General features: G+C 37.5%; 1 protein-coding gene across 1 annotated transcript; it reads right to left on the reverse strand.

The window, feature by feature from the left end:
• Positions 1 to 1,082: 1,082 nt before the first annotated feature.
• On the reverse strand, positions 1,083 to 14,629 carry LOC135703602 (isocitrate dehydrogenase [NADP], mitochondrial-like). Its single transcript, XM_065224867.1, has 4 exons — positions 14,308 to 14,629; positions 1,785 to 2,481; positions 1,471 to 1,722; positions 1,083 to 1,406 (listed from the first exon to the last, which is right to left on the reverse strand). The coding sequence occupies exons 1-4, from the start codon at positions 14,402 to 14,404 to the stop codon at positions 1,121 to 1,123; spliced, it is 1,332 nt and encodes a 443-aa protein (XP_065080939.1). The 5' UTR covers positions 14,405 to 14,629; the 3' UTR covers positions 1,083 to 1,120.
• Positions 14,630 to 27,070: the final 12,441 nt, after the last annotated feature.

The following is a 27,070-nucleotide window of genomic DNA, read 5'->3' on the forward strand; positions in this document are numbered from 1 at the left end:
ATTATCGCGAATCATATTTTATATTATCATATAAATTTTATATAAGGGAAATGTAGGCATGTCCCTAATTTGGGCCCATACATAAATTCAGCAATCGACTAAATTTTCAATAGCGACCAAAAATATTCATTATTACCGTCCTAATGACGCGTTCATCTAGATAAAATTGATAAATAGCAGACTTTTAGCGACGGGCCCAAATGTAGGGACACGTAGGCCGACATTACCTATTTCCCATTTGATTTGTACGGCAATCACGGCTCTTATTATGAGTATCACTTCCTTATCACCGTGTAGTGACACCCGTAAAAAGGCCCATTATCATAAAAATTCATTGGTTAGAGTGGAGAGTGGAATTGCCATAAAAATTCATTGGGTAGAGGGAAGAGTGGAATTGCAAACTCCCTGTTGTTAACATTTCGTGAATTGAGGGTGGGCTCTTCTCCCACTCATTGGGACATCCCCTCGTATGATGGCTTGCTCTGCATCGAATTGTAAAATTTTTATCATTGGAAGGAGATCTTCTTGCTCCCGTGTAAGTGTCTCTGCTTTCAGGTCCACCCTCCGTTTTTGGCCCTTCATACAGTGGTAAATCGAATACAACCAGGTATCGTACTTGATCAAGTCATACGAGATGGACAGTCCACTGTCTAATGACTGTGCCCTGCAACAATGAGTGGTATCCGTTACATACATACATACTCACGGTCCGGTAGTGTTGGTGAGTTTTGCAGTTAATGTTCATGAAAATTTCACTATTTTGCCATAAACGGCGCAAAAAAAAAAAAAAATGCGGGTGGATTTGGACCTGTTTCATACGACCGGAAGGTGTATGCTGGTCACAAATGCCTAGCCAAATTGATGAGGAGGGTTGTGGCAACTTTGATTATCCGCCTTGGTGCTGGTCCATATATGGCGGGGTATATACAAACTTTGTATGGAGGGGAAGACACACAATTGTACAATTCATGAGACGCAATTAACAACAACATAAATAAAAATAGCACATAATCTCATAATTTTAACTTTTATTTTTTGTATCACCGTTTCTTATAACCTAGCGTACTTTTTTCGCACCTGTGTGTAAACGTAATGGCATACAAACATTCATACAGTCATCTTACTTCTTCCACGAGCGTTCCAACTGCTCCGAGATCGCTTCCAAAAAGTCTTGGGTGTTCAAGTACATGCCTTCCTTGGTGTTCTTAGCTCCATGGATACAGATAGCCAAATCCTTCGTCATGTTTCCGGACTCAATGCAATCGATACAGGCGGTTTCCAATGCCGTGGCGAAACGAGCTAGATCAGGGTTGCTGTCCAATTTGGCACGGTGCTCCAAGCCGCGCGTCCAGGCGAAGATAGACGCAACCGGGTTCGTCGATGTTGGGCGACCCTTCTGGTGTTCTCTGTTCATGGAAAATATAAGGAGGTTTTAAAACTGTGTATTTAGGAATAAACAAACAATAATACCTGTAGTGACGAGTGACGGTTCCGTGGGCGGCTTCTGATTCGATAGTTTTGCCATCGGGGCAGAGCAAAACGGATGTCATCAGACCTAGGGAACCGTATCCCTGAGCGATAATATCGGACTGGACGTCTCCGTCATAGTTCTTGCACGACCATACGAAGGCTCCGTCCGATTTGAGGGCTTGGGCGACCATATCATCGATCAAACGGTGTTCATACCAAATCTTGGCTTCCTCAAATTCCTTCTTGTAGTGCCTGAAAATATTGATTCATATAGGCATGCTGGGAAACAAGTTGGTTATAAAGAAATGTCATACTTTTCATAGATTTCCTCGAAGATATCTTTGAAGCGACCATCGTAACGTTTCAGAATGGTATTCTTCGTCGACAAGTATAGTGGCCATTTTTTGCCGAGGGCAATCTGGAATGATGAGTGAGCAAAAGATTCGATCGACTCATCGGTGTTGTACATTCCCATGGCAACGCCGCCATTGTTGTACTTGTACAGATGATACTCCTGCGATGTTCCATCGTCGGCAGTGTAAACAAGCTTCACCGAACCCGCTTTCGGGATGACAAAGTCCTGGGCTTTGTATTGATCACCGTGCGCATGACGACCAATGATGATAGGTTTCGTCCAACCTGGCACCAGGCGTGGAATGTTGCTGCATATGATTGGTTCACGGAACACTGTACCACCGAGAATGTTACGAATGGTTCCATTCGGGCTAAGCCACATCTTCTTCAGCTTAAATTCCTCAACTCGAGCTTCATCCGGAGTGATGGTTGCGCACTTGATTCCTACATTATGCTTCAGGATAGCATGCGCTGCATCGATCGTCACCTGATCATTGGTCTGATCACGATATGGCAAACCTAGATCGTAGTACAGGCATTCGACCTTAATATAAGGGAATATAAGCTTTTCCTTAATGAATTGCCAGATAATTCTTGTCATCTCATCACCGTCCATGTCGACAACGGGTTTGGCTACTTGGATGCGTGCATCGGTGCCTATTAATCATAAATAAACAAGTCAAATATTGTCTCTGCTACGTCATCGTAGTACTATTTCTAATCTCTAAAGGCATAACAGCGTGTTGCGAATTTATAATATATTTGTTATCATTTGTTTCAAGTTCATTATGACATAGCCAGTCAGTGAGATGTGGAGTAAGTTCAGTCGTTGTTGAACTTTATTCATTCAGGTCAGGTTCGAATCAACTAACGGCCTTATCAGTGATAAGCTAAACACCAGCTACATCTAATCGGGCTAATTCTAAATACCTAATGTATGCTGAACACATACTGAACCAATGGCTAAGTTGGGTTTACTGTCACGATTACACGTGCCATCGTTATATTCAAATGTGGTGGCGACTATTCTGGTGTGCATCATGGCTTTGGATTATCAAATATGAAAGCACACGAAAAGGCAAGGGTGGCAGAATCTGCACATGCTAATCATGCTAATGCTTCTTACAAAGAAGAGTTATCAATCAATCGACTCAGCTCGACGAGATCAGAAAATGTCTGTATGTGTGTGGCAAAATATGCAAGGTCGGATTCACGGCAACAACGGCCAAATGAAAGATACCATGGTTCCGTAGAATGCAATAGGAATCAGTCAACTGGTTTCGGAGATATTATCTGTAAGAAGGGTGGGTTTAATCTGGATTTGCGGAAGAGCTTTTAAATTGGTATGAGAAAATGTAAGGGAAATGGAGCTAACTAATCAGTTGCTTATCATAAATTCAAATATTGCTTAATTTGACCAAACCTGAGTCTTTGATTAAAAAACTATGGAGAACTACTTTGTCGAAGACCGCAAATCGATTAGACTTCTGTGCAAAAAGCTATAATGTTTTTACTTTAGCTTTAGTACTTACCTTTGCGCGGAGCACTTGGCCTAAAGTAAAATTTTAGTAAATTTTGTCAGAAGTCAGCGACTTCGACAAAGTTTTTCTGTATAGTTTTCCTAATCTAAATTCCAGGTTTGGTAGAAAATGATCAATGTGTCAATTTTTGACACACAAATGAATAGTTTCGTTCCGTTTCCCATACTCTTTCCCATACAAACTTTGAAATTATCCTGCAAATCCAGATCATAACCAAATTACTAGGTATAGTTGTTGGGGACCTCAATATAGATCGAAAAAACAGTTGGGAGCAGGGCAGAGTTGCCACATATACAGATTTTCTGGATCGTTGTTCCAAGAATAAACTATTTTTTAGCTAAAAACGGTATCAATGTATTTCAATAATCAATAAAAATCAATATCAATATATTAATCGTGTACATAAATTTGGCAATGTGGCATCGCTGCCCACGGTCACAAAATCGTCCATTGACCATTGGCAACCGGTATCGTGCCTTGAAGAAGCTGATGAAAGTCCTGCAGGTGCTGAGGATGGAGAAGGAGTTATCGACTACAAGAAGTCGGTAAAACTCACACCTGCGCCATCGTCCGAAACATCCTCCAGAGTAGTGTTTTGTGTAAAAATGTTTAAAGGAAGAATAGGGTTACCATCTCATTTCGGACCTACTACGCACTATACGCACTTTGCCTCTTTTTTTTCGAACGGGTTTGATCTTAAAAGTGAAATATTTCTAATAAAGATAACATCTAAACGTATTTACCTTGCACCGTTTAATTGTATAAAGAGTTAAAAATTGTTTCTATTGTGTTGAAAAAACACTGATTCTTAATTCTAAATTCGGCCAATTTCGTACAAACGCATTGAATTTAATTTGTCAAACGGATGATGGCAAAAATGGATTTTGGAAAAAAGGATTGGCTTGGACTGCCCCTGCGCTTCGGTCAGAGAGCGTATAGGGCGTCGTTCTGCCAATTTGGTCGTGGCACATTTCGAGTATAAGAGAGTAATTGCACTTAGATCAAAAGTGCCTGAGAAAAATGCAAATATTTTCGCAGATTACCCGAAGTTGCGATAGTGAAGGTATGATCACAGACAAGCAGACATAACATTCTTAAAACCTTCATCGAAATCGTTTTGAACGGTCAATTTAAATGTTTCTTAGTTGGTAGTACCGCCACCTGTGGTGCACATAATCAATTCCCTAGCGTTTACACATTACAACCATCTGTTGAGTGTATTGCCCATCAAAGTATATACGACATGTGTCTGCTTGTCTGTGATATATGAACCGATGAACCATTCTGACGGCCATATGAGTAACCATAAAGTCGCTATATAGCTTGTATATTCTTACTTTGCTTGACTATGGTTAGTTGGGGAATCTGATGAAACTGTCACTTCTTGAAACTGATCCCTTTTGTATTTCTTTCATTCTCTTTTCGCACACGGAGCGCTTGGTGGAACAGCGACTTTGGACGTGAGCCTCGTCCCAGATCACCATGGCAATTCAATTCAATGAAGCCGACCAAAAAAGGCGGAATCATTTTAGAACCAACCAAGGACGATCTACGGAAGGAAATTGCCGGTGAAGCACGGAATGAAATACGAAGCGTTAGAGAAAAAGTCCAAGGGAATCCAAAAGAAGTAATCAACACGGCGGAAGAGCAGAATATGGTGAGAGCTTTCCAATTATTAAAAAAATATATATCAAAAATAAACTAAATACACGCCAGGTTTGAAAAAAATATATGTTCAAACCTGGAAGCGTGTATGTAATACCAATATCCATTTGATAACGGTGATGCATACATGCGGGGCTTATTGTAAGTGAAAGTAACCTCGGAATGGGCGTGACTCTCCAGACATTCTGAAATGGGTTGCTGGATCTGCAATAGAGCTATCACCTTCTAACTCCCGGACTAAAGCTGTCTACAATGACCATAAATGTGACATTGTAGAGAGAGTTCTTCCATAATAACACTGCCGGCCAGTGGGGGTTAGATTGAATACACACACATACACACACAAGGATTGGCTTGGACTGCTTCTTCTGTTAAAAAAAAATTGGTTGTAAATATTTGTCTATAAGAACGCAATAATATACCTTGTTTTGTAGGTTTTGAACTGAAGTATCGTACCGTACGTATGATTTATTCATTTACGGGAAATCATAGATGTAGAAATGGCTCTAATGTTGGCCTATGGATCTAAGATTGGGCCCATCGCTAAAAATCTGCAATTTACCAATTTTATCTAGTTAACGCGTCATTGGGACGGTACTAATAGATATTTTTGGTCTCTTTTGAAAACTTAGACGATTGCTGAATTTATGTATGGGTCCAAATTAGAGGTATTTAGGCCGACATTACATCCATTTCCCTTATTTGATGTTTTCTGTTCGATGTGCCAAAAATAGGCGCTTATGCTATGTTCAGATTGCAAGGTTATAGCAACCGGTGGAATCTAACGATTTTAAATTGGCTCACTACTTGACTACGCTATTGGTCCCAAGCAAATGGATTAACGTACCTCATTCTAGTCGAAATTCTAGTACTACACTATGTTTGTTTTGATTTGCTATGAAAGTTACACAGATGAAATGAGGGGTTCGTGGATTTTCCTATGTTTCGAGGGGTGCATCGATTAGCGTGGGACCGAAGAGAGTACCAGAGCTGAGACAAAAAGTTGAGCACGTTTCTTCGGGACCTTCTAGTCTTAGAGTTACCTCTATGGTGTTAGTCTATGGTAGTACCAACCGGTGGAAAATAACGATTTTAAATTGGCTCACTACTTGACAAGCCTATTGGTCCCAAGCAAATCGATTAACGTACCCCATTCTAGTCGAAACTCTAGTACTAAACTATGTTTGTTTTGATTCGCTATGAAATTTGACAGATAAAATGAGGGGTTCGTTGATTTTCCTACGTTTCGAGGGGTGCATTGATAGGCTTGGGACCGAAGATAGTACCAGAGGTGAGCCAACAAGTTGAGGACGTTTCTTCGGGACCTTCTGGTCTTAGCAGTGGCGTAGCGTAACCTCACTTTTTACCTGTGCACCAACTTTTAAAAACAGATTTAATGCCATATTCATACTCAAATCGGTTGAAAAATACACTTAATCTTCTAGTTAACTAGATATCTATCCATTGCTAGCAATATTTTGAGAATTGTTTATGTTTTGAGAGTTGGTGCACAGGTAGATTGAGGTTAAGGCGACGCCACTGGGTCTTAGAGTTACCTCTATGGTAGAACCGAGTGTGGAACGATTCTCGCTTCATTGTTGCAAAGATTGCAATCCAACGGTATGTATGGAAAGGTGATTAAATTTAGAAGTCATCTTTGAGAGAAATTTTCCATTTTTTGTTAAAACCCGTTCCAAAAAAGGAGGTAAAGCACGGGTTGTGCTTAGTAGGACGGAAATGAGATCAAAAACTCTAAGACAGGTAACACAGTAGGGCCGCATGACCAGTTTTGTCTTTGCTTTGATTCGCCAATTGCTTTTGATTCGTCACGGAAATGAGGACGCTTGATCTTATAGAAGGTGGCACCGAGGGCACTAGCGTATTTTGAATTCACTTGGGCTGATTTAAATCATACTTATTGATACATTTCAGTGTATAGTGAAGGCACCATAGTTGACGCGGTTCCTAACTTGACGCACTAGATCATTTTCGACTATTTTCCATTAATATTTTTGAATTGTTACGTTCCAAATATTAATTCCAGAGCTCTAGGGATGATAACTAGGATTAGGAACCATTAGGAACCACGTCAAATATGATGCTGGCACGGTATTGATGTATTTTTATTTTAAACGTGATGCATTCTTCACAAATTGAATAAATAGAGATTCAATAATTTCTTTTTTCTTTGAGTTCTGCTTTGGGATTTTAGTAAAAAAAAACAAAGTTTCAGCTTCAGAGCAGAAGTGGCAAATTGGAATTCCTCTGCACTCATTTCCAACATCGTCCTAAGTAGTCTATGCCGTTCGATTGGCGAGGAAAGAATAATTAATACCCCGTACAGACTATGGCTTATATTGTATTAATATAGGCTGTCTTGCAATGATCACTCATACATCTAGTTTTCACTGGAAATCCTATGTATGAGTGCTCATTGCAAGACAGTCTATATTACATGATATAAGTCATAGTCTGTCCGGGGTATAACGTTTTGTTTATAAAAGTTGATAATACCTTTCTATTGTTGGTCTACAATATATTGAATTGGTTCCGCTTTTTGATAGATCGAAATTCTATACATATAGCGACTATAGTCAATCCCTACGAACTTTGAAGAATTCCATACTTTAACTAGAGGGCTTTATACCCCGTTCACATTACAGCGTATATCACGTGATATACGCTGTCTTGCAATGAGCACTCATACATATAGTTTTCATTGGAAATCCTATGTATGAGTGCTCATTGCAAGACAGCCTATATTACGTGATATAGGCTGTAATGTGAACGGGGTATTAACATCAGGGGTGTGTGGATTCATGCAGAACATGCAGGGGTGAGTGAAATAGCTTGGGACTGCTTGGGACCGTTGTTCTGGTACTGAGTGAGCCAAAAATAATAATGATTTTCTTCGGGACCCAGTGGTCTTAGAGTTACCTCTATGGTATTAGTCAGCACTCCTAGTTTTTTCAGCTACCGTAAGTTCGTCATCTGCGACCAGCACTGGTCGCACACTCTTTCAAATTGACTAATTAATAATTATTAATGGCACAGATGGCAGAGCACTTATACTTCACATTGAAGTTCGATGCCACATTCATATAGTGATGTCCTATTTTTATTTGAATAATCGAATAATTTTAATTGGTTATATAAGTAATCAATTGATTAATCGTAATTTACATCAATTCAAGAGCAAATTTTCATTATGTCGTAAGTAACATTCGCACCAATCCGAGAAAAATAAAGTTTTGTTTTGATGACCGAAAAGTTATTCCTATTTCCAAGTAAACACATATAATCTCATAGTGATAGTAATGTTTAACATATTTAGCAGGGTTTTAATCATACAAATACAAATCGCTAGCTTTCATGCTAAAAAATACTGCTTTTTGAGTCAAAAGTTATTATACGTTGTTTGGTGGCCCCTATTGTTACTTAAGTCAAAGTGTATTTACCAGGATATTCGGGAGAATTATCAATTACGTCTCCTTACGTGCAGCCCATTCATCATTTTAGGACCACCGAAATCATCTTAGCAACGAACAGTTCGATTTATTCACTTTAATAACGAGAAAGCGAAACGACGAACGTACACTTTTCACGGGTTTCTCAGCGCTGTTACTTAAGTCAAACGGCATCTCCATAGAAATTGGGTGACTTAAGTAACATCGAAAACTATTTTGATCGGAAGGTGATTACGTCAAAAAGCAATTTGACTTTTAAATAAATTTAAAAATGGGATTTGATCCTATATTCGGACAGTATATAGTGTAATAGCAGGCGAATCGATTGATACTGATAGCTCGACTTTGTTTACCTTTGTTACATTCGACGTAATGAAAATTTGCTCTTGAATTAATTGCTACGTTAATTGAAAATCCAATCAATGTTATTTGCACCCATTTCTACTGATGCATTTGCACACACAAACAGAGGGGTGCGTGGGACCGATATTTGTTTTTCAAAAGAACAAAAAAAAAAGAAGTTATTTCTCCGACCGTTTAACAACAATCAATACGAAACTAACGATTTTAAATTGGCTCACTACTTGACTAGCCTATTGGTCCCAAGCAAATCGACTAACGTACCCCATTATAGTATAAATTCCAGTACTACACAATGTTTGTTTTGATCCGCTACACGGTAACCGCAAAATACACAATAATGACTACAAAGTAAGCATTTTCGAGGGAGACTGGGACTACCCATTAAATGAGTAAAAATATTACCCATTTATGAATATTTGTTACTCAAAAATTAATACTACTAATACTTACTTGTTTTTGTAGTTTACAGTTTCCCTCGAAAATGCTTACTTTGTAGTCATTATTGGGTATTTTGCGGTTACCGTGTATGAAAGTTTGACAGATAAAATGAGAGGTTAGTGGATTTTCCTATGTTTCGAGGGGTGAATCGATTAGCTTGGGACCGAAGATAGTAGCAGAGGCTCCTCAAGTAACGCATATTACTCAATGAGCGAGATCACTGGCATTTGTTCTCACATTTCGCTACATTTTTTCCACAATAACATTTGGGTTCTTTCAAACAAAACGCTTGTCAAAACGTGACCCCTCGTGTGTGCGCACTTGCAAACGAATTCACTTCTTTCCATCAGCAGCAGATCGGCTCGAGCCAAAACCGCTTCAGCCATTGAATAATGAGTCTCACATTCATCTTCTCACTCCGCAGGCACCGATTATTATTTTACTTTCAAGTCCTAAAACTCCAGACGCTTGGCGACCCTTTCCGAGTAGCTGGATGCTCAAATTGCTCACATACACAAAAATGACGTCCAATGTGAGATACATATTCATGGGAGACGCTTTGAAGGAATTAGCAACGATTTAGCTGTCCAGTTTGCCGCAGACGTACAACCCGCTCGTTACTGCTCTTGAAGGCCGGCCAGAAGAAGACCTGAAGCTGGAGTACGTGAAAGGTAAGCGTCTAGCCGAGAAGATGCGAGAATGAAGTGCAGGGAAAGTCCAGTGAAATGGCGATGAAAACCACACTGCGAACGGAGAAGTTTTGTACGGGCTTGTTACCACTGCAAGCGAGAAGGGCATTTGCGGTGGAGTTGTGTTGATGGCGGAGAGTTTACAATACCAAGCGAAGTTGGTGGTGGGGACAAGGAATCGGATTCCGGTAGCAGTATCAGTAGTCGAGGAGTGTGCTTTATGACGACGACTGTTAGTGATGTGTCGATTGACAGTCGTTGGATCATCGACACTGGCTGTTCGAAGTACATGACTGGACTGTCTTTGGCGGATGAAAGAACTGTGATGGCCAGAGGAACCGGACATGGAAGGATCGTTGGAGTTGAATTGGAAGGCAAGTTCGTTGATATGCGGAATTGTGCTGTCGGTGAGCTGAGTCACCAGCAATGGCTAAAAAGTGCTGTTTGGAGCAGCCCAGTGGCAGGCGCGTAGGCAACATGTTATACCGTGGCAGCGGGACCAGCACAGCAAAATAAACGATTTGAGCCCGGGACATGCTACTGTCAAACGCTGCTGTTGGTATAAACCTTGTCACTGGCGTGGTTTGGAGTGAAGGTCTGCAAAATTCAGATAGGCGGAAGGTTGTTGCTGTAGGTGACTGTAGGTGTACCCAGCTGGCCGATATGCCGCCATGTTATTGAAACCAATATCTGAAACGTCACAATTCAAGTGTGAACTGCAAAAATGGCGTGACTGGATTGTCTTATTTAAATCAAATGGAATTATTTTCCCTTTTATGCCATATAAATGGTTGACTTCGTGGTAGAAAATCAGAAAATTATGCTCTATGAGTTCTAAGTTTATGTTTCTCAAAATGTAAGCAAAAATATTAAGAATATCGAAATTATCAGTTACGCCTTTTTTGAAAATCTGGCTTAAATCTTCTATTTGTTTACAAATTATGAGCTGTCAGTGGGGCCCACAATTTGCAGGCCCGCAGCGATGTTAGCTCTTGTCAAGGCAAGGCGAACAAGTTAGGGTTGCCATACAGTAAAAAAGAAATGTAATATCGATCAACGTAATTCAAGATGTAATAGCAAAAAGCAGATACATTATTACATCAATAGATGTAATTTTGTTCGCAAAATCGATGTTCATCGTACAACGTAATATTACACAACCGACGGAATGACCTCTGTGCAGCTGTTTGGATGTAATATTCAACAACTTTTTTTCTGTGCACCTAGCTGGGTGTACCAGAGGCAGCCGGTAGCAATGTCAATTATATAAGGTCTACCTCAACCAGCTCAATGGTATTAATGAAATATGGAAATGTTTAGTGGTGTTCGTATTTCATCGCAATGTTTATCTCTACACGAAACAACTGTTTTCTGTGACGAGACGTGTGCTGTCCGCAGTATGGAATGTTGTGCTGCCGTGACGTCGTTCAGCAATGTTTACAACATTTTTGCTTCTAACACCTGTAATTGCTGTTCCAGACCTTATATGATTGACATCTAGCCGGTAGTAGCGTAAAATACGAGGAGTGCTTCGGAACAGGAGAAGTATTGTAAGCAGATGCAGTAGTGGCTTGGGATGCAACCGGTGCAACACATCTAAATCTTAATTCAAGATCGTCAAAATATCTCACACTAGCGAATCAATCTACGAAAAATCTTTTTTTCAGCTCTTGCATCTAAATCTACTGGCACCGCTTTCCACAAGGAAATTTTCAAAATCTTCATCAATTTTCCTTCTATCTAATAAGTGTGCGCGCATCTCCACAACAGCAAAGCAAAAAATTTCCTGAATTTTAGATAGAGTCGCTCCACTCGAGTAGTGGGCTTCGCTATGGAGGAGTGTTGTAAGTAGTGTTGTTGTAGTAAGTAGTGATAGACCCTGGATGCGCGTCGATCACATGAATGTCCATAGCAGCCCCGGGAACGTTGATGACAGCTGACAGTATGAATGTGTATGAGTGCGTGAGAGTGAGAGACTGACGAAGCATAAATTGCTGATGTGTGTACAATTTATGTTTGTTTACTTAGTCCACTGATCGATGTAAATAAAAACATGTAAAAACGCAATCGGTTTCTTGTCAGTTTTTTTTTTCGATATCACGCGACTTCCGGGACGGATATTTTGTCCAGTAGTGGGGTTAGTAGTAAACTGTGTCCACATGCGCTGGGATTTCCAGACGTTCGTTCTCGGGTACGCTAACTGAAACATTTTTATTTATTTTTAAGCGGCATTCGCAAAAGGAAATGCATTTCATGTGTCAAACCAGTTATCAAATGCATTTAAAATGCAGAAAAGTTACCTGATACATTTTGAAATAGCATAATTTTGACAGATCAATGTCTTTTGACTGAAACTTGCTTTATAGTACGTTCAGACTACAGAGTTATAACATGTTATAGCGCTATCTTGATGGTGGTTTCTGTGTTGCAATTAGTTGACAACCGTTATAACATGTTATAACTCTCCAGTCTGTACAGCGTTTTAGTATGCGAACATTTGAGCACTGTACAGAGTGCTACAGAGTTATAACATGTTATAACGGTTGTCAAATAGTTGCAACACAGAAACCACCCTCAAGATAGCGCTATAACATGTTATAACTTTGTAGTCTGAACGTACTATAAGCGTTTGATCTGATTTTTTTCCCAGTATGTTACACACATATTCTCTACACCCAAAAATAAATTAAATAAAAATAGCTTAAAAAGTATGCCAATTCATGCTTCACCTTATTGAGTCTGAGCCATGATTCCTTCGGCTATAGTCATGCATGATTAAATTCGGAATAATCACTTGTGATCAAAATTAATCTTTTCAGTATTAAATGTATGCTTTTAGAATATTAATATATAATCAAACAAGGTTAGAATTCAATCAAAAAAGATTAAAAATCAACGAAAAATTATTATAATATAATCAAAATGATTAAAATTTATTCAAACAAGATAACTTTTAATTTAATCATCCAACTGGGTTTAATATCAGATGATTATTTTTTAGCAAGAGATAATAAATGATTAAACTGAGTTTAATATCAAATTGATTAAATTTTAACCAAAATGAGAATAGTTTAATTTATCAGTGTATTATCACTGGATGTCACATGCGAGTGTGACATGATCTAAGTACGCTACACAACATAACTGATATCGGAGCCCCGTGCTCCGTGTCATGAGACAGCATCAAGTCCCACGGATAGGGATGTAAAAAAAAAAGGTTTTTTTTTTCGATTATCGATTAATTGTTGGGATAATGTTTGGTAATCGATTCATTCGAATAACTGTGGATATATTTTTTGTATAATGACAACATGTAAAAAACAAGTGCTCAACATATAAAAATAATCTAACATTACTTATTATTCTTAAAATATGCATTGAACTACTAGGTGTTTTTTAATTTGATCTTTTCAGAACATTATCACAAATAAAATTTCTGTACCAATGCTTAATTCTACCAATGTCAAAGTACTTTTAGTATCAAGAATAGTTAGGGACATTGTTTCAGTCGTGGTTGAACTAGTAGATCGAACGATCTAAACACGAGAGAACCTAGATCATCTTGTACACGTGGATATGATTTGAAATGGAGATTTGGAGTTCTTTGAATATATTTTATCCAAGGAATTCGATCTTAATTATCTAGTTGTTCATGTAAGCTGAACTCTTGAATACATTGGAGTACTTAGCATACGTTATACGGTGATGAAAATCTAAATAAGGACACTTTAAAAAGCATGGCTCCTCCCAATGTTAAGAGTCGTATAAATTATAAATTATTTCTGTTTAGAAGCCACAATATCATGCTTCAGAATGAACCACAGAAAAAATCAATTGCATCATGTGCGTAGGTGAAACATATTGAAATGTATCTTTTGAAAATAAGAATAAGGACACCATGGAAAATTTGTCATTATTTAGTTTGTCAAACTATACTGTGGCACCACAGAGTAAGTTTAAATATTAATTTAACTTGATTATTGAAAGTTCAACGAAAATACACGAGGAAATGTTTATTTAATTTTAGCGTTTATCGATAAACAAATAAGATACATACATTTAGGCGTTTTCCACGATAATTTCTGAGTATCCTTCCGGAAAACGCCTAAATGATTGTAAGGGTAACTCTATCACGATTTTATTCAGTCAATATTTGGATCCGTCTCAAAAGCATTACATTTGAGGCACTTATTAATCGTCCCAATTATTCGCACCTATTTGATTTTGGATTATTCGATTATATTTTTTGATATTCGATTGTTTGCACTAATCGAATGATTAACCAACATCCCTACCCGCACAGACAAATATGTTACTTACATCTGCTCCTAGCCGACGTCACCGAGAGCGAGGGCGCTGCGACGACACCATAATTTTGGCCGAGATATTTGCCGAAGTTCATCAACGAACGAGCCATTTTCGACAGCTAAATGCAATACAGTCTGCCTAATATCACTTCACGATGAATGCCAATGTAAGGCCACTGCTGGGTTTGGAAGCAAATCCGCGAATTGTTTAGAATAAGAAGTAGAAGCGACTTAGAGCCAGCTGATAACAGAATTGAATGTAACGGGTATGCGCGTCCTAAGTCACCCAAAAGCGAGTGAGCAGCGTGTATGTACGACAAAGTACACCGGCAAACGGAGACTGAATCGTAAGGTTGCAAAGGCTACTCAAAATACTGGCAAGCTGCGAAAAAGCAATAACATTGGTGTTGGTGCTACTAGTCGTATACGTATATGACTATGAAGAGACGTCTCTCTGATGAGAGAACGGAATGAAGCAACAGAGTGTAAACAAGAAAGCCGGTATTCATTGAAAATTTGCACACATCCACCAAAGAGTTATATATACTGTTTGTTTATGAAAAAAATTGCTAACTCATAGATTGTAGTGGGAGGATTTTGCGCTAGAATGGTCGCTGTTGATAGCAAAACGCTCAAAATAAATGCTTAACATTATAATTTTTCTTGTAGCGATTAACTGGTTTTGTATTCAAATTTATGGGTAGGTAATATAGATTGCTCTACACACGTAGTCTGATGAGATGTAAGGAAGGAACAGAAAGGCATGTGGGACGCGACGCAAGATTAATTAAACCCCTTCACTCCAAGCGGGCTGTCTATTCTCGGCGGCTTGAGCAGTGTTCAAGTGTCTGGCGTTTATGCATTGTTCGTAATTATTGTTGCATGCACTTGATCTGCCTTGCCCTTCCTGCGGGAGTGTCTGTTTTTCGCGAGTGTGCCTGCTTCGACTACGATTAATCTGCTCAGTTATCGTGTCACTTAAGTTTATTTTGTATTAGATCATGCGATTACAGGCAGTAATATTCTTGCACCTAAAACGCGTTTATTGACCTTAAGATAGCCACGCCTGTAATTTGGTAACAATTAGGCACCAAATTAGGGGGAAGGGTAGGCATGGTACTTTTGCCCCCTCATAATTTTAAATAGGGACAAAGTATCATCTTGCCCCCTCAATAATGTTGATGCACTGTTTAAATGTTTGCCTTGAAGTTACGGCCGTATTTTTCATCCCACGGTCTTCAAATGACACCACAATTGAAGGTAACTGAAGCCATCAAAAGATCAGAATCCATTTAAAGTAAAATATGGTCTCCATAAAAAAGTTTTTAAATTCAGTACAGGACAAGAAAGTTAAATTAAATTTTTGAACATTTTGTCACACTAGCGCCGGTGGTAAGCATGATTACCTCTCACCCTGCAGGCCTGGGTTCAATCCCAGTCGACGGAAAACAAATCAAGGAAAAAAATTGTCACTCTGTTAACCAGTAGAACCGGGAAATAATCAAGAATGATTTTTTGAACTGGTAGAATTTTGAAATGTTTTGATCTGTCCATGATAAATAATATTTGTTCAAGTCAGAGATCTCGAAAAATGTTCGCAGTTCCAGAATCTGATAATGTTATTCTTTTCTTAAAAAATAAATTCTATGTCTAGGGTATAACTTGATTATAATCATCAAACAATAATTTGGGATTTTTTGGGGTTCGTTTGGGATTTTTGAAACTATCCTCTTATTTATTTTTTGGGTTTCAATATTTAACTTAGACCGAGATCTCTTATTGGTATCAGAATTGTTAAATATGAAATTTTACTTTTATCTTATTTTGAAATCTTACCATTGTTTTTAAATCCAGAATCATTTAAGAGGTTTTAAACAAATCTAGGATATGCAATTTTAGTCTAATATGGAGATTTAAAAAAAATTGTATTGACCATGATATACGAAATCATTTAAATTAAACCCTTGTTCCCAAAATTTTAAAAATGGTTCAAATATAAAATCTTCAATGTTTTTTTCTTCCAAATTCTTGCACATTAAAAAAATTGAAGTCCATAGCCTGGAATGATTTTTCATCCCCGAGATCTCAAAAATTTTCTATTGTCGTGATATCTTGATCTTTAATATGTCCAGGATTGTTGAAAAATAGCTCGTTATATATATATTTTTTTCTGATCATGAAATCCCAGAATCTTGAAAAATATCTATGGCTAGTTATTGGGAGCGAGATTTTGAATTTAATCGAAGACAACATATCAAAAAGACTGGCAAGTCTTCCATTTTCTCAAACGACCGGCATGAGACAGGCGCAATCGCGTCATCTGCCGCTCAAATTGGATAGCAAAGGTTCCATCCTCAGAAGATATTTTTGTGCATTTCAAGACCAACAATTGAAATGGCCTCAACACCATTTTGTAAACCATTTTCTCACAAACCAAAGGTCGCCAACACAAACCAACAAAATGAGCAGGTAGGGGAAATTTTCCTCTATCCGATTGTGTGGTAGGTTTGCGAATGTGGGTTTTGGTTCACGAGAAAATGGCCTTACAAGGTTTGTTTACAAAATGGAGTTGAGGCTTTTTTCAATTATTGGTCTTGCTTTGCTAATTTTTTTATGCGTTGCTTCCACCTTCGCTCGAGCACAGCGCTATTGTGTCTGTCGTCGAATTTAGACGAAGATGCCAGTCTTCTTGATATGTTGTCTTCGATTTAATATTAATAATTTTATATTGCACATTTTTTTTGTCAAATCTAACGGTTTTTATCAAACAGGGAAAACTATCATAGGCAATCCGAAAAAAAAAACGGGAATTCAAATTCTTAAATCCAGTGGCCACCCTGCGCAGGGGTCGGAAATGCCAACAACACGAACTCAATTGAATTGTGTATAAACTATTTATTTAATAAAAAAAAGTGTCTTTAAAGGAATTGATAACATATTTATTGCCCACAAATTGACAATTTCAAAAACTTATCATATCCTACTATGATAAAAAAGGACCTAACATTTTCGTCTGAAGAGATAGAAGGATATTTTTCTCGGAAAAGTTATAAAGCTACTCTAAATATGAAACTTTGTTCGAGCTACCGAATTTCTAAGTCTAATAGTTTTCGAGATATGGACCATTTTCGTTGGGTACCCCTTTAAGTTTACTTTTTAATTTTATTTACTTTTTATATAATAAATTTTCATGCATACAATATTCTAAACAAATGATAACAAAGTAGAACTACATGTTTTATGCTGAAGACAGTTTGTCTGCATTTCTTGCAAAGGTACAGACATTTTTATCTTTATTTTTCCCTATTTTTGACTGCATAAAGGGGCGAATGTAGCAAACCGGGACACACTATCAACTGCTCGTACTAAAAAGTAGGTGAAGGATGTTTTAAAATGAACAATATTCAAGGTGGTATGTCTGTTTGTCTGTAGTTTAATTTTTCAGCTGGTAAAAGGAAAACCTTGCAAGACTAATCATATTTGTTGGACAATCACGTATAACTTACGAAAAGGGCATATTTTCTACAAAAAATTGATTATGATGAAAGTAAATTTGAAATATCTCGAAAACGGTTACATTTAGGAAGTTTATTGATATGAGCACTATCGTTTGAAATGATTTTTACAATCATATACTGACATCAAACTGAACATTTTGCCGTAAATAATGAAAGTTTCAAAAATGCCTTAAAAGTTGCTCTTAGAAAAACTTTTTTATTATCCTGGAGTTGTTTTCAAAACTTCTGCTTTCTATTCAAGTTTTTATTAAAAAATATAAAAAAAAAAAAATCAAAAATACGTTTTTTTTTGTTATTTGAATTTTGAGGTTTATTTTTATTTTTTTTGTAAAAAAACGAAACAAAAAATTCCGTGTATTTTTTTTATAAAGCCTTATTAGTTTCCTACAACTCCTTCTTAGTAATTTTTTTTCTACAACCAACTGTTTTGGAACTACATTTTTTTATGTGTATGTGTGTGCAAAAACACATAGGCCCTTTTCAAAAATTACCTTTGAGTCAAAAGGGTCTCCTCTCCTGCGGAAAAAACTTGGTCTATCATACTGAAAATATGTGCCATGTATCATCCAGATCGAAGATAGTCAAGTTTGGTGACTGACCGATTTGGCGTGGAATTGGTCTGATGTAAGTTAAAATTAGGACCAACCTTATTATAATTTTTATTTAAAGAAGAACCATTTATTTATAAACAACTTCTACGAAGACACTAACTCCCTAAATTGCATAGAAATGGAGTAAATAATATATTCCCGCTAAATTGCCATTTCGGACAACAGTTGAGATTTATTAAACCATTAGACATAATTTTGGAATTGGTGAAAGTGGCGGTGCAAATGCGGCTTTGGGATTATTGTGCATTGGTTGAGAGCACTACAATTAGCTTGTTAAGCCATTAGATATAAATATGGAATTGGTGGCTTTAGTGACTTCTAGTTGACTAATGCCGAATTTCTTTGTGATCCAGTTTCAACCTGCGTATCGACCAAGAAAACGCCTGCTTGTTTTCTGTTGAAACGTCAGTAGGATAACTAGTTTTTGTATGCTAGATCGAGTCGAGTTTCGACGAAATTAGCTCGGAATCGCACTGATACACTGAAGCATACTTTGGTGCAATAAGACCACTGAAAACAAAAAACGTACAGGTTTCGTTATATATGTTATACGAAAATATTTTCATAAAGGGAACTGTCAAAATCGGGTCATTACCGATTTCGAAAATATGTCCTTGATGCAGTCTTCAAGTAAAATTAAATTGAAACTTAGCTCAATTTAGACCTAGTGGAATTAATGTGCTTAATATGACGTAAGCTCAGAATATGTTTTGTTCTGTGGTTCATATTATGTGTGGCTTCTAAGCACCAATTGTTTATAATTTCTAAGGTTCTTCAAATTAGAAGAAGCCGTATATTTTTAATGTGACTGCATATTGATTTCCACTGGGATTTAAAAACTTGTGCTAGGGGAAATGGCTCTAATGTGGGCCTATGGATCTAAGATTGGGCCCATCGCTTAAAATCTATTTATCCATTTTATCTAGATGAACGCAAGGGGGGGCGACTCTATCTACGATGCAAGAAAGATTGTGTTTTGCTGTGGCTATCTGCGCGCACGCTAAGTAGATAGAAAGAAGATTGATGAGGATTTTTGAAGATTTCCTGCAAAAAGATGATGTGCGATGCAAGTAGATGCGAGAAGATGCGAGAAATGAAAGACGATTTTCCAAAGATTGATTCGCTACTGTGCGATTTTTTAAGAATCAAGAATTGAGATTTAGATGTGTTGCCCCCTCGGATGAACGCGTCATTAGGAGGGTACTAATGGATATTGATGGACGCTATTGAAAATTTATTTATTGCTGAATTTATGTATGGGCCCAAATTAAGGGCATCACCTATCTCTTCTTTCTAAATCGTGAATAATTTGTTTAAAACAAAGTAACCAAAACTCTTTAGTCTATTTTTTTTCCAAAAACTTCTTTAATCACAAGTTAAAGTACAATTAGTGTGCATACAATGATAGATTTCATGGGGGTATGCCGAAATGAAACACGGTGAATGGGTGCAAGACCCCAATCACAGCCAAACAGACGTAACTATTTAAATAAATTTCCCTTAAATATATCGTCATGGAACTAACTAACGACATCTCGCAAGTTATTCACCGAAAAAAGATTGCTTGTCAAGTATCAAACAATGTTGCATACACTCAAAAAAGTCCACACGTCTGATCGAAGCGTATTAACACTTGATTTTTCAAATGCACAATAACATTTATTTTTAGTGTATTTCATCATGGTTCAATTTATTATACACGTTCATTTCTAGTGTTTCAAACTTCGAAATGTTGAAAATCTTTCACCAGTAATTCAATTGTATTGCATATTGAATCAAACTACTGTGCAAAACAGATGGATTTGAAGTGTTTTGCATTTCAATGCGATGTGAATTGATTGTTCTGCAAGTTAAACATCGAAAATATGGGTTGTGCCTTCATTCTTATCAGTCAACCTCATATTTGAGACCGTGGCCCAGTGAGCTCGAACGAAGACAACGGCAGCAGCACACGCCAACAGTCCAGGATCGTACCACAAATCAGACCCATTAAAAAAAAACTTGGTTGAAGCATGGTTCAAAGCATAAGATTCACACATTAAATGGATGTGTTTCACCAGAAGTGAAAAATTAAGTGTGAGACACATGATGACGGCATGTGGAATTTTTTGAGTGTACAATTTCGGTAGAATGAATAGAATCGTCAAAGTGATCCGATGCCAGCGGCAACTAATAATATTTAAAATGAACGTTGAATGCGTGTACAACGATTGAGGATAATGAGTTACATCTGTTTGCCTGTGCCGCAATCACCCTTAACATGGCCGGTGTTTTTTTAATCCTAGATAGGGGAAATGGCTCTAATGTTGGCCTATGGATCTAAGTTTGGGCCCATCGCTAAAAATCTGCTATTTATCAATTTTATCTAGATGAACACGTTGGAGGCGAACCAGCCCAAGGCTGAAAGCCTCCCTAATAAAGATAAATAATAATAATAATAATAGATGAACGCGTCATTGGGACGGTACTAATGGATATTTTTGGTCGCTATTGAAAATTTAGTGGATTGCTGAATTTATGTATGGGCCCAAATTAGGGACAATTAGGCCGACATTACATCCATTTCCCCTACCCAACAATATCGTCTTCAGTGCAATATGGAAGAAGAGAAGGATGAAAGCAACAAAAATTTTCATTTTCCTATACCTAGTTGTTTCCAAATAAACTTAAAACAACTCGTGCAAAGGTCGTATCCAAATGAGTTCAAGTTTAGGAAGATAATCTGACCTGCTTATCAAACCCAAAGCCCAACCTGATGCATTCTGCAGAATTTTCTGTTTCTGTTGAGTGAATGATTTATGACCGTGCCAAGTTGCCAAATTTGTGTTTCAGACCAGGTAAATATTGATGAACGTAGAAAAATCCTTCAGGTAATAAGTAATTCGAAGAAACGTTCCTCGAAAGCATATTTTTCAACTATGTAGAAGTATGGGACTTTATTTTTATGTATGTGAATGTGTGTAAATCAGCTGTTCGTGCATAAGTTTCGATGCGCAAGGATCCTAACAGCTGCCTGAACAAACTCCAATCACACGTTAAGGATTTTTGGAAGTCATACCACGTGAGTCTATGTATCCTTTCCTGGTATTGTGAATCAATGTTTTCGCCTATTCCCAGCTGTGCTCGCTCTGATGTGAATTATCATACAAATCTCGGTTCCCCTTATCCAGGGCAAATTGTACACGGCACAGTGGATCCTAAAATCATGAAGTTTTATTTACGCATTAGATTGTGGATTTTTCCACATGATGTTCTCAGAAGTTTTTTTTTTGTTTGTTAAGGGGGTATTCCCGATCTTTTTTTTCAAAAAATCAAATTTTTTTTTTCACGTTTTTTTGTACTTTAGACTATATACTTTCATCCCCCCAAGCCGTTTTCCGATCAGCGAATTCGGTGTCCAGGCATAGCTGACTAATGGTAAGAACCCCCAAATGGTTTTAACTAAAGTCAAAACTTTAAACGCGTTTTTCTCGAAACCACATTTTTTTTATCGGGCGAAGATTTTTCTCAGAAACTATAAGAGATATTGACTTGAATCTTTGCGCATTTTGTTCCTTATTAAATTCTTTGGAGCTTCTCCCACTTTCAGCCAAAAATATTAACATTTAACATTGTTTGAAGCACCTTAAAGCTGCAAAAAAGCGGGCTAAAAATCGCCTGTTTTTTCATATGGCCGCCATTTTGTTAATTTGCAAGATTTTTTGCTGCCAACGGGAGAAGCTCCAGAGAATCTTATGCAGATTATAATTTCATCACGAAATCTGTTTCAGATGAAGCCGTTCCAGAGAAAAGTCTTCGCCCGTCCAGGCGTTTGCGGCGAACAGGGGTCTGTTTGCCGCCATTTTGTGACGTCAATAATGTCTTTTTTTATGTCGAAAAAAATTTATTTGTAAACTTTAATGTTAAATAAACAAGAATCCCAAAGAGTTAGGCGCATTACTATTCATTTTCCTTGAAAAAAAAAATAATTGAAAAACAGGCCGAAAAAAGGCAAAATATTGGGAATACCCCCTTAATAATAAGGCGCAAAGACTGGTGATAAGATTTCGTTCGACACTTCACCATATGTGGACCTGCAATATTAGCGCTTATAATTTAAATTTGTAGATAACATGGGCGTAGCCAGGATTCAAATAAACTTTATATGGAGAATTAGGTCAGATCCCGATTAGCTGAACGCCATTATATCAAACGCTATTATTATCATTTATTTAAAACTGAATTTTCCCAAGTAGAAAGTGAGAATAAATTTTTTTAAAATGAGGGAAGCGCACCAGTATTGGCCATGTTCCTATTTTGGCCACCTTTTGACGATATTTCACGTTGTTTACAATTTTAAGATGTTCAGTTGCATTCAGTTTGTTGGTACAAATCATATTCATCGGTGTACATAAGCATTTCGACATAAAATGCACGAATATTGTAATTTAATCGGTTTTCTGCGGTGTGGCCAAAATAGGAACCTATGGCTAATACTCGTGCACTTCCCTTCCCTTTCCTTACCCTGTTTTATTTTTTATAGCTAGTTGATTTAATTTTGATCGAGTTAACGGCTAACAGGACTAAAAAGTATAAGGAAGATTATCAAAATTTTAACTTATTTTGAAATCAGGGAAAACTCGTTGATAATTTATTGCGATGTAAATATTATGTTTGGATTTAAACTTAAGTTATGATAATGTTATTGCATCACGCAGAAAAATCTATCGTCGAAACAAAACTAATTGAGGTAAATTTAAACGTAAACTCAGTTTGTTCTGGCCACAAAATTAAAAAAAAGCTTATTGCAAGCGTATTCCATTTTTGAAGTAAATACAATCGATGTTTAAAATAAAAATAATGTTACGTTTATTTGAAAATATTCGAGCTAGCAATACACGTGAAATTTTGTTGTTGTCAAAGTAAAAAAGAAACATAAACAATTTTTAAACTATTTCAGTATTTGAAAGCGTGAAAAATAAAAATAAAATAGATAGCATATAAATAGAAGAAAGGTCTGCAGAGAGGACATATAAATTCCCGCTATTTTCGGGGCCGGTAAAGGGTGTTCCGTGGATGGTGGTGTTCTAGTCCGGGTTCCAAAAGGCCTGTCGGGGTGAGTGCCCGGGGGTTCCAGTTCAGTGGAATCGTCGTTTTTGACATTGGTCCTCTTTTTACGTTTGGTATGAATGTATGTAATGTATGTAAGGTAGCCACCATCCCTTCGAAGATCTTGTCTTGTATGCAGCTCCACTTAATAGCAAGATCAATTTGAGCTACCGATCTGAAATCAGAATATCGCTGTATGAAGGGCCAAAAACGGTGGGGTGGACCCGTAAGCAGAGGCACTTACGCGAAATCCACGGGAATTTAAGAATCTCCTTCCAACGACACGATCCATCAAATCGAATAACGCAATTCGCAATACTTATTAAGCTTCCTACAGGATGGTTTGTTAAGAAGGGCGCGTCAATCTCCATGAAACTGTTGGAGTAGAATTCACACCATCACAATCGAATCGGTAGGATAAAGAAAATGATAGTGTTTATTCCCTCCTAGACTCCGGTTGTCATACCACTCCAATCGTCCAGTTCCAGGTCAAATGATACCCTCCCAACCCAGTATGTATTTATATATATAGTAAAAATATGTAATGGAGAAATGAAATATATCAGAACATTAAAATACGTAATAATGAAAATACATTTATATGGATACAAAAAACTGGTATTCTGCAATGAAAATAATAATTATTTTACATACAATATGATGCAGCTCTATGTCTCCTCAGCTCCCAATAAGGAAGATGAAACCCTGAAATTTCCAGGTTATATTATGCAAATAAATATTTTTAGCTAGAATGATACTTAATATGTTTGTGTTGTGTTATGTTGTGGGAGAGCTGATAATGAGCTGATATTCTGCTCATTAAGCAAAACCGATCCCTCTAAGGTTATCGAGCATCTCAAAACCAAAACACTAGACGCCAAAACATGATTAAGCCCACACCTGGTATGTAATGAACAACAGAAATATGCGATAATTCATATATTTTCAGCATATGATGCAATATCATAACTGTTGATAAAAGGAACGGATCCCATCTTATTTAAGACCTGGATGACCTGAAATGTGTGTAACCGGGTTAATACTTATTTAAATGTAATGTAATATTGAAAATGCGTTATAATGCCATGTAACAAGATACAATAAACACAAGATTTTTACAAAACAGATAACGAACGATTCAGATTTCTTTTCAAGCTGACACTATGCTTCCCTGCAGAGCCGCTCATAATAGCTAACATTAAGAATTAAGTATAATAAAATGTAATTTACAATAATATTGAATGATGTAAAGTCAATAATGAAAGATATGTAGTACTATAAACACTATACATATACGATAACCAATAGCTAGCTTAGCTTAGATTGACTGCACATATCAATGGTTGCTACTCCGTGATTGATCAGAATCAGTGAAATTGTACAATGAATCAACTGAATGGGGCATGGGAGTGGCCGTCCATTCTCATTGTACAAGTTTCAGTGACGCTATATGTTGTAGATCAATAACGGCGCCGGCCACGTCCTTGCAATCAGGTGGGAGTAGGGAAGGAATATTAGAGTGACCTTTGTTGTTTGTGGGCCGTGTTTACCTCTGCACCCCAACAAAAGACACAGAAAAGGAGATTTTGTTAGTAAGTTGGGTTCGTTGGATCAGGATTCACCTTGATAAGTGATGCGGCCATGGTTTTAAATGAATCAGTGTTATCTTGCATTATACTTGGATTTTCCCGAAGCCAAAACCAAATGGTGTATCATTGGGCCTTATTTCGGGTGTCACTACACGGTGATAAGCAAGTGATACTCAGAATAAGAGCCGTGATTACCGTACAAATCAAATGGGAATCACTTAACCGTGACGACAAGTGACAACTTTTCACCGTGATGTGACACCCGTAATAAGCCCCATTATAATATAAATCTGAAGACGTTCCATCATCGAAATGCTGAAAATAAACTTAGAACATGAGCATGAGCAAAATTGATCGCCCGCGACTGCCAACACCAAAGAGCTGAAAACCAATTCAAACAAATCAAATCAACAGACAAAACTAGGGTGAAAGCTGAAAGAGTGAATCATTACAGTATAAATCTTATGATGTTCCGTCATCAAAGAGCTGGAAGAAAACTCAAATAATTTAAATCAATAGATCCAGTCTGAATGAAGGCTGCAAAAAGAGAATAATTATACAGCAATGACCCCATTTTGTCAGCTAGCAAAGTATGTGTATCTTAAACATTCATCTTGAAGGAGGAAGGTATGAAATTACAATTATGTGGAATTATTGAAAAATAACAGTCTGATGCGCGGAGAGATTGACAGGATCGAGTCATAACTGTAATGTGAATATTAGGAAGATTTATCATCATCAAACTATTCTTGAATTGACCTGGAAGAATGCTTGTGAATAATTGTTATACAGATAAATTAAATTGATAAACTAAATGGTTCAAACAACAACTCCAGCCTGTAAAAAAAAAGCTGAAAATAGGGAATCTTTACAATGTGGATCCCTCACGGTATTCTACTCAGTAAGCAAAAGCGGCAGCCTTCAGGCTAGTCGAGCTGCTCAATTTAAATATTGAAACCTTATTTTGTGAAGTTCTTAAGAATACCGATTGAAACACAATGTAAACAAATAAAAGTTAAGAGTCTCATCCGAATCAAATGATTCCAAACGATACGCATTCATAGAATAAAAGTAGAAAAAGGAACAATCTCACCAAATCAGGCCAACTGAACCCTTGCAAGCAGCTATGTCACGCTTGGTGTAGTAGCTCCGATCATAGACCCGCCCTACGGGGATCAATCCTCTGGTCGAATGTAGTCGATTGCTCCATGACGCGAACACGAAGCGACCGCTCACAAAATCATACAACGCGTAAACAAACTGAAATCAAAAACTATCACACGCGCCACAAATTTCTGTACCGGGAGCACAAGCGAAGAAAAAACAAACAACGCAGATAGCGACATCTCTTCTGATGCCTGCAAACATGATGCATCACGTTTTCTTTTTCGATTCCAAAACTTCTCGGAAAGCGAGAAAACCACCAATCACACACGTATAACCGTCCGGGAGGCAGAGTACCAGCGCTAATCTGGCAAAATCAGCGAACGCACGCACAAAACAGAAACAAACTTATACACAACCGTATCCGAACAGGTTCGAAGCTGAACTGGTCCTCTTTTTACGTTTGGTGTCGAGAAAAGGGAGGATTCAGCATCCATTTCGAATTGTCGTTTTTCTTTCGACGTCTTGGGAAAGGGTGATATGGGGATCGGCATCAGAAACAATGGAGTGACGCTGATTTTGTGGGGTTCCGCCGGTTTTGTCTAGCTGGAACATCATTTGCACACTTACCTAGATGGGCTTCTGGATCCTTTTATTCGGTTTCACGTCCATTTACTCGGTTTCACGTTTTCGAATGAGTTCCGAGGAATAGCTTGAGTTAATTTCTGCCGAATGTAAACAAGACAGGATACGCTAAAAATCGTATAACCAAATCCTATATTGTTGAAATAAACATGCTTTTGAATTGAATCCAAAATTTACTTTGAATTACTCATATGTTTATATAATATTTTTGATTTGAATGA

This window comes from Ochlerotatus camptorhynchus, unplaced genomic scaffold (genome assembly GCF_037179485.1).
Source record: "Ochlerotatus camptorhynchus isolate MF236.1 unplaced genomic scaffold, CSIRO-AGI_Acam_v1.1 ptg000216l, whole genome shotgun sequence".
Lineage (NCBI taxonomy): Eukaryota > Metazoa > Arthropoda > Insecta > Diptera > Culicidae > Ochlerotatus > Ochlerotatus camptorhynchus.

Coding starts and splice junctions, on each gene's coding strand:
- LOC135703602 (XM_065224867.1), bottom strand. CDS start 14,404: ATGGCTCGTTCGTTGATGAACTTCGGCAAATATCTCGGCCAAAATTAT. Junction 2,482..14,307: donor GACGTCGGCTAGGAGCAGAT/GTAAGTAACATA, acceptor TATGATTAATAG/GCACCGATGCACGCATCCAA. Junction 1,723..1,784: donor TTCGAGGAAATCTATGAAAA/GTATGACATTTC, acceptor CAATATTTTCAG/GCACTACAAGAAGGAATTTG.